Source organism: Macaca nemestrina, chromosome 4 (genome assembly GCF_043159975.1).
Source record: "Macaca nemestrina isolate mMacNem1 chromosome 4, mMacNem.hap1, whole genome shotgun sequence".
NCBI classification, from domain to species: domain Eukaryota; kingdom Metazoa; phylum Chordata; class Mammalia; order Primates; family Cercopithecidae; genus Macaca; species Macaca nemestrina.
In genome coordinates, this window is record NC_092128.1 from 81,714,188 (window position 1) to 81,726,617 (window position 12,430).

General features: G+C 33.2%; 1 protein-coding gene across 5 annotated transcripts in view; it reads left to right on the plus strand.

The window, feature by feature from the left end:
• Window positions 1-8,774, plus strand: part of LOC105475592 (PHD finger protein 14) — a 200,515-nt gene extending 191,741 nt beyond the window's left edge. For 4 of the 5 annotated variants that reach the window (XR_983486.3, XR_011622187.1, XM_011730976.3 and 1 more), the window contains one exon: window positions 8,572-8,774. Coding sequence is in view for 3 of the 5 variants with exons in the window: in XM_011730976.3 (XP_011729278.2) it covers window positions 8,572-8,646 (75 nt within the window). In the remaining 2 variants the exon portion in view is untranslated. The remainder of the gene's footprint in view (window positions 1-8,571) is intronic. The other variant, XM_011730974.3, reaches the window with a different exon arrangement.
• Window positions 8,775-12,430: the final 3,656 nt, after the last annotated feature.

The window sequence follows — 12,430 nt, forward strand, 5'->3', positions numbered from 1 at the left end:
TCTTGAGTTTAATTAGGTCCCATTTGTCAATTTTTGGTTTTGTCGCAGTTGCTTTTGAGGACATAGTCATAAATTCTTTCCATAGGCAGATGTCCAGAATGGTGTTTCCTAGGTTTTGCTCTAAGATTCTTATAGTTTGACGTCTTACATTTAAATCTTTAATACATCTTGAGTTAATTTTTGCATATGGTGAAAGATAGGGATTCAGTTTCATTCTTCTGCATATGGCTAGCCAGCTACCAGCACCATTTATTGAATAAAGATAATATGACTTTTTTTTAATGGCAGTATAGAAGTTGGGTAAAACTCAATTTTAGGGTCTGACTAAGCAAAAAAACATTTTTCTCTCAATACAAGTTTTAAGTTTGATACAATGAGCTGAGTGTTGTATTAAATTTTTCATTGTCCAGTGAGAAGGATAAACAAAATGTTGTCATGTCCTATTAAAGAAGGCATTGTTTCCACAATGGCCAATCCTGAACAATTCATGATTATTGCTTATATTAATGAATAAGTAATATACTTGTTTTTTTGTGTGTATGACAAACTTAGTTATTGCTGAATAATTTCTAGTCATTTATGTCTCTGAAAATTTTAATGGGCCAATCACTGATTTTTATTCAATCTGAAAATCTCCTGAGTATGGAACTGTAATTTGACTAGTGATCTTGCCTATCTTGAACATTTTTAGATATTATTTTTAGATTTTAGATAACATTTTTAGATATTATTTTTGTCTAAATATTTCAAAAGCAGGTAATAACTTTTAGATAAAAATATTATATTTTATTTAAATAAAAATACTATATTTAGATTTCAGATAACATTTTTAGACATTATTTTTGCCTAAATATTTCAAAAGCAGGTAATAACTTTTAAATAAAAAAATTATAAATGAAGGAAGGTTACCAATGTAGGAGCCTCTAATATAGATTTCTAGCATACACTTTCATGCATATTTCCCAGATATTAGTAGTTTACTACCCAAAGGAAAATTTTCTGTTGTCAAGACCATTAAGTTCGTCATGGTTATCAAACATACCCACCATAAAAGAATTCACCTGTCAGAAAAGGCTGTTACAATATTCTTAGCCCCTTCAGATTAGCACCGTATATTAAATATGTCTTTTCTTTTCTTTTTCTTTTCTTTTTTTTTTTTTTTTTTTTTGAGACAGAGTCTTGCTCTGTCTCCCAGGCTGGAGTGCAGTGGCACGATCCCAGCTCACTGCAACCTCCACCTCCCAGGTTCAAGCGATTCTTGTGCCTCAGCCTCCTGAGTAGCTGGGACTACAGGCATGTGCCGTCACACTGGCTAATTTTTTAATATTTTTAGTGGAGACGGGGTTTCTCCATGCTGGCCAGGCCAGTCTCAAACTCCTGACCTCAGATAATCACCCACCTCGGCCTCCCAAAGTGCTGGGATTACAGGTGTGAGCCACGGCGCCTGGCCAGATGTCTTAAACACCTAAAAATATCCATTATAAAAGTTGTAGCTTTTCATGTTTATGGAAATGTATAAATTTATCAAATTGGGATTGTGCCCATTAAGAGTCTACCCTAACTCATGCTTATCATCCATCATTCATTTCCTTTCCTTTCTTTATCGTATTTTGTCACTGTTACTTTTCACTCACTGATCTTCGTTGCCCTTAGTGTAAATATGCCCTCTTCAGATGGCTATGCCAATCCTTAGGGCCTTTTTTTCCCAGAACAGAGGGAGTCCCTGTTGATCTGAGGTCATACATGGGAAATCCAAAGTTGTTTTTTTTTTTTCTTTTCTTTTTTTTGAGATAAGAGTTTTGCTCTTGTCGCCCAGGCTGGAGTGCATTGGTGCAATCTCGGCTCACGATGCAACCTCCACTTCCCGGGTTCAAGTGATTCTCCTGCCTCAGACTCCCGAGTAGCTGGGATTACAGGCACACACCACCACTGCCCCATTTCTTTGCTACGAAAAGCTGCCACAAAGAAGTAAAAAGTTACAGATGGAGCTAAAAACTTACTCTACTCAATCTGCTCCAGAATCATGAATTGGAGAGAGAAGTGATTGCTCAAGAAAAGAAATAGTTATTTATGTATTCTCATACATGAAATTAGAAATTTGTTACTGCCTGTTTTCTATCTTATTTGCTATGTAAAAAATATTTCCTATTAATAAATAACGAATGTAATGTTGTAGTATTAAATAAAAGGAGATCTCTTTGATTATCCTTTGTTTGAATCACTAAATAGAGAAAAAAGGTAAGGTTTTAAAAAAGAGCTCTATTCTACTTAATGATATATGTGTTTGAGCTGAGTTTACTAAGAACATCCCAAGTTACTTTAATTTCATAATATAGCCTTAGAATTTCTAATTAAATATGCAACTTGTGTCATACGAAAAAATTCTTACGCTTTTTACAGTAAATTTAATTAAGCATTTCTTGTAAGTTCATTTCAGTATCTATCATGGCTCACTAAAGTTGGAATTCAGTTGTAAAATGGTATATTAATTGCCTTTTGTATTAAATTAAATAAGAATCTCAAATATGCAAAGTCAGGAAATTTAATTGTGGTCTTCAATTGCTTATTCAATGCTTTGGAAAACTGAATGCAGAAGTATAGGGAAAAAAAGGCCAAAGGTTGTTAAATGTAGCATATCACACACATTTTGCACTTTACTTAATGATCCAAGTGTTTATTACTATGAAGTAAATGCACCATTTAAAGAATTATGGTGAAATTGTAAAACGTTAAAAACTCTAATTAATTTCAGGCTGAAGCATGCAGTGTGCTCATTTTGCCTAAAACATTTTCATTATCGTCAGTATTTTTCCAGTTATTAAGATAAATTTTTTCTTCATTGTGCAGCACTAGCATATTTCTGTATTAAAAACACAGTTTTAAATGCTGTCGAGAGTTATATATCTAGCGTATGTTTTCAAATGAATAAAAGAATGTCGTTTTTTGACCACAGATTGAAATGATGTAGTCTATCTGTTTTTCTACACTTGTTTCTGTAGCTACCAACAGTTAGAACAGGTTGACTGTCTGCATGTTTTTTCCCTAAAAGCTATATATGCTTGCACTTTTGAAAGAAACATTATTAAAGTATAGAGATAATTCTGACTATTAATTTGGATCCAGTTAAAATAACTGTTGCTTGTCTGGTTAGTAAAAGGAATATTTAAAATCTAAAGAAAATATCATAAGAATATAGAAACATTTTAAGTTAGTGCCTGCCTGCACCGTCTGACCTCATTTTACTGTTGTACCTCCATGTATGTTTGCCTGCTATGAAGAACATATTTGGTAAAATAAAAACACATGACATCTTCTCTTTGTAATCATAGAGTCTTGTAACTCTTACTTATTTCTGGAAATAGTTTATTCATATGGCCAAATTATAAAGGGACTTAGTAAAAGAAAGCTATATTTTCTGATTATGAAAGTAATCTATGCTCACAGTGGGAAAGCAAGAAAATGTGGCAAAGCACAGATAAAATAAAAATCAATAATATCACCATTATGAACATTTTAGGTACTTAGGAATTTGGGGTAGAAGGATGGAAAGCAAACTATTAATTATAGCTGAATATTTCAGTGTAGAGGCTACAGGTGCGTCGCCATTTCTTTTCTCGTAAAATGTTTGCCCATACACTTTACTTACTTTATTTGAATTTAGGAAACTTTCATTAAGTAGCCATTTTTACTTTCTGTTTCTTTAATCATTTTACTTTGAAATAATTTTAAATTTACAGAAAAATTGCAAAAATAGTATAGAAATTTCCCATTTGCCTTTTATCCAGCTTCCTGTGGTGTTGCCATTTTATGTAACCATAGTACAATTACTGAAAGCAAGACATTAACTTTGAGAGGCTACTACTGACTACTCTATGAACCATTTTAAAATTTTACCAGTTTTCTCACTAATGTCCTTAAAATATATAGTCCAGGATTTCCACTGCATTCAGTCATCATGTCCCAATAGTCTCCTCCAGTCTGTGATATTTCCAAGTCTTGTCATTCGTAACCTTGACTTTTTTTTTTTTTTTGAGATGGAGTCTCACTCTATTGCCTAGGCTGGAGTGCAGTGGCACCATGTTGGCTCACTGCAACCTCCACCTCCCGGGTTCAAGCAATTCTCCTGCCTCAGCCTCCCCAGTAGCTGGGACTACAGGCTTGCACCACCACACCCAGCTAATTTTTGTATTTTTAGTAGAGACGGGGTTTCACCATGTTGACCAGGATAGTCTTGGTCTCTTGACCTTGTGATCCGCCTGCCTCGGCCTCCCAAAGTGCTGGGATTACAGGCATGAGCCACCGTGCCCAGCCGACCTTGACATTTTGAAAGCTACTGTTTAATTATATTTTAGGGGGTTTATCTGATGTTTTCTCAGATTAGAATTAGGTTGTACACTGTTGGAAAGGATACCACAAACCAGAGGTGATGTACCCTTTTTAGTACATCGTATCAGGGTGTTAATATATATTATTGGTGATATTAACCTTGACCATTTGGTTAAGGTGGTGTTTGCCATGTTTCTCCATTATAAAGGTCCTTACATCAACATCTATAAAGATACAAAGAAGTAATAGGGAGAGTTGCCCCTTTGTATAATCCTTTTATATAAAGGATTACAAGATTTTAAGAAATCTTTTAAACTTGGGCATCTACAAGGTAAACATAAAGTTATCTGTACTCATAGAGTGTAATTTGTATCCAAGTATTACCTGAGTGATATAAATTCCAGATGCTAAAATAGTTGACCATTGTTAGGAGCTGGTTACCTCCTAAGAGGAAGGAAAAGAATGGATACGTTTTATTAATTGCCATCAATTCTTTGAACTATCTTGAGAACGAAATCACATTTATAAATAAAGAAAAACAGAGGTTTTCCTGTATCACAAATTGATAGAGCAAGCTGACTAACATTTAAACAAAATCTTGCAAGTTTTATTTAGTAATAAGATAAATATGGCAGTGTTTTTATTTAATTTCTCTGTTAGAATAACTCAGTCTCATATTGCCACCTGGAGTATCAGCCCATTATTACATGGTCCATCTGTGCCTAGAAATTACCATTCTCACTACAGTTCTGTCAAAGTAAAAAGAGCAAGGCTAAGGAACCAAATTTTGTCATTTGATATTCTAGGTGTTACTGTTAATTGAGTGCACAGTCTTGAAATTTCACATATAACTAGCAGATCTGCAAGGATGTTACAGTCAGTGTGTTTTTTTAGAATATGAATTAACAAGTTTAAACATTAAGAGGTAAGCCTGTCTACTTTCCAGTAGCCTCAAAGGGTACATTTTCTTCACGACTATTTCAGAACACTTCATGAAACAAATGTCAAACTTGTCAGGGCTGTCACTAAAAAAATGATCCGTGTAGCTAGGGTCTTCTTTCATTGGGAAACAAACAGATGTCTTATCTCAGCAGAGAGAAAACAAAAACCCTGCTATATATCAGAAGACATTTTTACTTGCCTATAATATCCAGTAGTAAAGAAATGCTTTGGTATTATGCAGTCATTTATCAATTATATTTTTTTGCTGTCTGAGTCACTTTAAAGATTTTTATTAATCTGGAACTGCATATACAGTTCTTAGAAAAATTGACCTGCAATGTTAAAAACACAAATTAGCACTTCCAAAAAGACTTCCCTAGAGCTTTATTAGATCAAATATTAATGTTTTTAATTTGTGATAAAATCTATTACTATTATTTTGGTAATGTTATATTATAGCAATTTTAGTATTATACTCTAGCAATTAGAGTTGAATGCCTTTTTCACCCCTTCATAATCCTTTTCTGCATCTAGGGTACAGCTATCCTTCTAAAAGGAAGAAAGAGATTTGCACTTATTTGTTATGTAAATGACTTAACAGCATAAAAGGCAAGATGTTTTAAGACAAATCCTCAGCACAAAGAAAGGTGTGAAACAGTTATGTACCTGTCCTGAATAGCAGGCAGTGTTAAGGCATGCATTTATAAGCTGTACTTTATTACTAAGAAAAATTCAACAACAAAAAGACAAACATTGTATTAAGGAATGTTACTTAACTGGCATATCTATCTATATCTTATCCATATATTAAAACATATTCGAATTAATGGAAGTTGCAAATTTTTATTTCACTTAACAATGTTCCAATAACTTGTATCCATAGTTAAATATGAAAACAAAGTGTATAAGTACCTCCTAGTCCTCAGAGTTATAATTAAGTCTTTACATTTCTATTTTGACTTAGGGCAGCATTGAAGGTTGCTAGAGAAAACTAGATAACCAAGCTTGTTAAATCGGGAAGTCATGTGGTGTAGAAACTTAGTAGACTGTCCGTGTGATAAAGGCTCCATCTTTCTTTTATAAAGGGTATGAGGTTGATAATGGCTATTTTGACTTATGTTGCTTCAAACATTTTTGCTTATTTTTATTTTCAGTGCTGTTATAGTAAGTTAAGATTGCTAGAAGTGTGAGTACTAGCAATCTTAATTTACGATAGTTAAGAACAATATTGTGCTTTTCCAAATTATGTATTAATTCAGGCATACCTTTTATTCATTCATTATTCCACTGTTTCACATGGTTCAGAAAACACTGATTGTACTACAACTATATACTAAGTATGCCCTGTTAGATGGTAGGAATGTCTAAGATACAGAAGATAAAACTTTCCTTTGAGGAACATAAGGACAAATTCAGTGCTACATATCAAAAATGTATTGCCATTGGTACCTGCAGATTTAACACTTTCTAAGTGTCGCTCCTGAAGAAGACAGGGGAAAGTGAAGAGTAAGATTTACTTTTTATTAGAATGTAGTTAAAATGTAATCTCTAGGCTGGGCGCGGTGGCTCATGCCTGTAATCCCAGCACTTTGGGAGGCCGAGGTGGGCAGATCACAAGGTCAGGAGATCGAGACCATCCTGGCTAACATGGTGAAACCGCGTCTCTACTAACAACACACAAAACTTAGCCAGGCGTGGTGGCGGGCGCCTGTAGTCCCAGCTACTCGGGAGGCTGAGGCAGGAGAATGGCTTGAACCCGGGAGGCGGAGCTTGCAGTGAGCCGAGATTGCACCACTGCACTCCAGCCTGGGTGACAGAGTGAGACTCCATCTCCAAATAAATAAATAGATAGATAGATAGATAGATAGATAGATAGATAGATAGATAGATAGATACATCGATACATAGATGCATAGATAGATAAAAATGTAATCTCTAGGAACTTTTCTCTAAAAGTGTAAACCACATGTTCATTAATAAATTTTCACGAGTCAAACTTAACTGAATTTATCTATTCACAGGAGATAAAATAGGGAAAAAATGAAATGACACAAAGTGGCTATCATACTTGGAAAAATATATTAAAGTTACATTGCCAAAATGATATTCAAAACCCCATTCCTGGTGTTCTATGTATCTATAATGATTCAGATTTGTTGATAATATTGATAATGTCTCTACTTTCCCAGTGTTAACAAAGTGTAAATCACAGATTCTATTGAGTTTAGAGAAACAAAGTATATAAAAAAGCTTTTTTCACCCACCTTAATGATTACTGGCAAGTGTGTAGTTTGTCATAGAAAACAAATATGCATACCTTGGTTTGCTTTTACTTAATAAAGTCAATTCAAAAAGTAAAGCTCAACAATTATTTAATTCAATTATTTGATTTCATCAGATACAGAGATAGAGTGATATGTTTGATGATACTGGTAATTATTACTGTTGTCTAGAAATACTTAAGAAATTGATGTTTATGCTTTAACTCAGAAGAGTATCTTTATGTCAGTTAATAAAAATAGGTAATCTTATATGATAAATCAGAAATACTAGGAAAGCAAGACCATTTTGTACTTGGGTGTTATTGAGGGAACATGTATGATGAGATGGGTTACAAATTGTAAGATGAAATATTTTTCCAGACTCTCATTATTTATACTTTGAAGGTTACCATTTAATACTGAACAGAAAATGCACTTCATTTCTATGAAAGCAGACATTATGATGTCACTTCATCTATTCACCATGTTCCACAGGAACCCGCTATGAATTATGAGGCCACCACTTAGAATCGAAACTGTAGAAGATTGTAAGCATTCTAAGCCTGACATGCACATGTTTCCTATTTTAGACCTCACTGATCTTCAGATAACATATGGTGGTACAAGTAATTGGAAAATTGGCACACCTGTCAAGAAAGTGTACTAGATGGGACAAAAAATGCCATGCTGAAGCACATGAAGTGTCTTAGAAATTATATTTATTGCTTTTTATCAAGCAGTGAAGTAAAAATATCTAGTTCATCCCCTGCAAAGAACACTTTTCAGTGGCAGGTGTTTCCAAAGTAATTTTTAGGGCATTGTTAAAATTGGTTGCTTTTAAAAACATATAGAAAATTTTAATGTGTACTATAAAACAGCACCTACTGCAAATATTTAAATGTTACATAATTTTACCATTTGTGTTTAGGATTACTGAAATTGCAGTAGTTCATAGTTCTACAATACAGTTAAAATGTGTTAAATATAGCTGATAAATGTCCTAAAGTTTATATTTTAATGTTTTCTAAAATTTATTTCACAGGAAGATGAAAATGAAGCTGAAAGAAAAAATATATCTCAGGAACTCAACATGGAACAGAAAAATCCAAAGAAATAAAAGATTTTCTGTAGTGTTTTTGAAAAGTTTGCAGCTTATGTAATAACAGATAAAATTTCTAATTGTAAAATGTTAAATTGTAAAATCTAATTTGCAAAACGTTCTCAATAAAGTCATTCAAAATGAAATACGAGCTTGTATTTGGAATTCATATATTTTAGAGTAATTTCGACTTTTTTATTTAAAAACTGGATCTTTCAAAGTTCTTAAAAGGAGAAAAATTTTTGACTCAAATTTGAGAACAGAGACAGAATGTTATTTTTTTGTAACCTGTTAACACATTTAAATGACCTAAAAAAAAAAAAAAGAAAAACTCTATTGGTCCTTTTTCTCCTTACTAGACTCTGTGTTCTTTAAGGGCCTTAACAGAATTCTGATTTGCAATATAAAGAAAAACCAACATAGTTCAAAAATGAACAAGGAATGCTTGCACATGAAAGTGGTTAAAACCAGTCAATGCCACAAGGAGAAATACTGTTTCCTGATTTCATATATTTATGTATCACACGATACTCTAGGACTGCAGGGAAAGACTAAAAAGAAATGATAATTTAACATTCTCTGGCAGAAGTAATGCCATGATTTATAATTTATAAAACATTTACTAAGGACCTGCTGTGTGCAAGGTCCCACACACTTTTCCTGGACATTTCAAGACTAGTTCTTGTATGTATGTCTTTGGCTTAGGAATTTTTCAAAATTCATCTGTCCCCTATCTTTATCAGAGCTCTCAATAACCAGCCACTTTACTCTCCCCAGTTCTAATTTCCAAGCTGCCATTTGCCTACGACAGGAAGAGCAATGAATCTGCTTGCTATCTGCAGAGCCAAATGTTTTTGGCAGATGTCTTTGTTTGATTATTTAAGGCAGGGTTTCTTAAAATGAGAGGCAGAACTTTGGAAGACTTGTAAGAGAATGTGAGAATGGAATCAGTGTATTTGCCTTGAAGCCATATTATATGCATTCAACAAGCCCAATAAATTTGTGACAGCAGGACACGCTAACAGCTATGATACAGTGGGCTGAGATGGAGGAAACTGCGAGTAGTTAAGACAGAAACATCAGAATAGTCTCAAATCTCAGTACGCATGTCAGAAAAACAGCTAGAGCCCACAGATGGGATCCATGGACTAATGAATTCCCTGGGTGAATTTTGGAGTAAAGACTTTAAGACAAAGAAAAGGTTGAGATGGCAGTTCAGAGTCTGCAGGGAGCCTTTGCAATAAGCAAATACAAAAATTTGACATTTTTCCCACATCAATTTATTTCAAAATGCCCACATTCACATAGATTTCGGTTATATCAGTAGTTTCACTTTTAAAAAGAAGAAATAATACATGATCAACAAATAGCAGAAGCGGGAAGGGATATTATGCTACTCTTGAATGGAAATTGCTGGGCACTAAGATGCTCAAGTTTTTAAAATCATTCAACGAAGCTTTAGTAGGTCCTACTATAAGTTATACACTGTTCTGCTTATCACTGGGGATTCAATGACAGACAAGCTTACTCTGCTGTTACGGTCTTGGAATTCTTAACTTTTGACAAAGAGACCCCATGGTTTTACTTTTCACTGACCTTACAGATTACGTAGTGGATACCACTAATGTTCATACTCTTTAAATCAATTCTGTTGGAGTATAATTTACCTAAAATTCACTCATTTTGAATGTGCAATTCAATAAATTTCAACAAATACATATATTCATGTAACCACCTCTCCAAGATATAAAGCATTTCCAACACCCTAAAAAGTTCTGTCCTTCAGTTTTGCAATCATTTACACTTCCCCACTGTAGCCACTGATCTTTCTTTCTTTCTTTTCCCTGTTCTAAGACTTTATACAAATAGAATTCTATCATACACATCTTTTGTGTCTGGCTTTCTTCACTCAGCATAAAGTTTTGACATTCATCCAAGTCATTGCATGACTTCATTTCTTTTTATTACTAAGTACTTTTTCATTGTGTGAATATACTACAATTATATTGTGTGAATACTACTACAATGGAATATATACAAATGGCCAAAAAGCACATGAAAATATACTCAACATTATTAGTTATCAGGAAAATGCAAATTGAAACCACTGTAGCTCTGTTACCCAGTACAGCAGCTGTTAAAAATATGTAGCTATTGAATACTAGAAATATGGCTAGTCCCAATTGAAATGTGTTGTAAACATAATATATACATCAGATTTTGGAGCTAGGGTGCAAAAAAAAAGAAAAATATATCCATAATTTTTATTCCGATTATATGTTGAAATGACAATATTTTGAATAGATTTTATTAAAGTGTTAAATTTCAACTATTCTTTTTAAATTGTGGCTACTAGAAAATTTGAATTTATATATTATGATTTCCATTGTTTTCCCACTGGACAGGCATCCTGGGCTGTAAGTTGAAGGCCAATAATGAAATGTTGGTAAGGTTATGAAGCAAATGGAACTCTTGTACATTGTTGGTGGAAGTGTATAATGATACATTATTTTGGAAAAGAGCTTGGAAATTTCTTATGAAGTTAAACGTACCTTTAATATATGACCCAGTCATTCCACTAACAGGTATTACAAAAAGAAATGAAAACATGTGCCCTCACAAAGATTTGTACATTAATTTTTTTTAAGATCTTGTTATGTTGCCCAGGCTGGATTTCAACTCCTGATCCTCCTACCTTGGCCTCCCAAAATGCTGAGTACAGGCGTGAACCACTGTACTCAGCCTTGTACATGAATATTTTTAACAGTTTTATTTATAGTAGCCCAAAACGAGCTAATTTCTTTTTCTTTTCAAGTAAAAGTCACACTTCATATTGGTTATTCTTTTCAGAAACCATTTGTCACACTAAGCTCTGTGGTGTAGTTCACAAAATTAGGGTTTAATCCTTGATTTTTTTAGGGGAGAAATTTGACATGTTGTGTAATATTTATAGTAACAGTGTAAATGTTAGAAAGAATCACTGTCTATAAAACATGTTAATGAAAGACCTAAAAAATCTAAACAATATACAAAATTTTTTACAAATCCAACATTCAAAAACTAGTCAGTTCATATCTAGAGGCAAAAAGTAAAAAATAAAAATAAAAATAGTGTATAGTATCTTATATGAAAACATTTAATGTAGTTAAAGTTTTTAAATAATTTCACATTGTTTTAATGGTTTTTGAATGACCCTTGCAGTTAGAAATATATTTAAACTCAATTTTAAAATTATAAAATTATAGTTATATCTTCTGATAAATTGTATCCACTTTCCTTGGGATTAGAAAACTTGAATGAGGGGAAAAGCAGAGGTGGGTGCCCAGTTGCTCCAATTTTAAGTCTATGAACAATTTTGAGTCTATGAACTGCTTTAGGTTTCATTTTTATATGTACCATACCAAATAGGACATACTCTTCTCAAGATATAGTCATTTTTCATTTGTGACTTTCTAATCATCCAGATAGAATGAGGTGAGTCTGAGTAGTTTTGTTCCTCTAATATTTTTGAAAGGAGATAATGATATTCTTATTTCTCACTTTATATATGTATATTCTTTCTGTAAAATGTTCTAAGATTTTATACAAATGAAATTATGTTACACATACCTTTTGTGTCTGGCTTTCTTCACTCAGCATAAAGTTTTGAGATTCATCCAAGTTATTGCATGACTGTAGTTATTCCTTACATTAATGATTTTCCTCTAAGCTTAAACAGTTGGAAGCATTTGATATGTCTGTACTCTTCTACATTCATTATAAATTTGTCTAGTTTTTCCCCAGATGCAACAAACTATTCCTC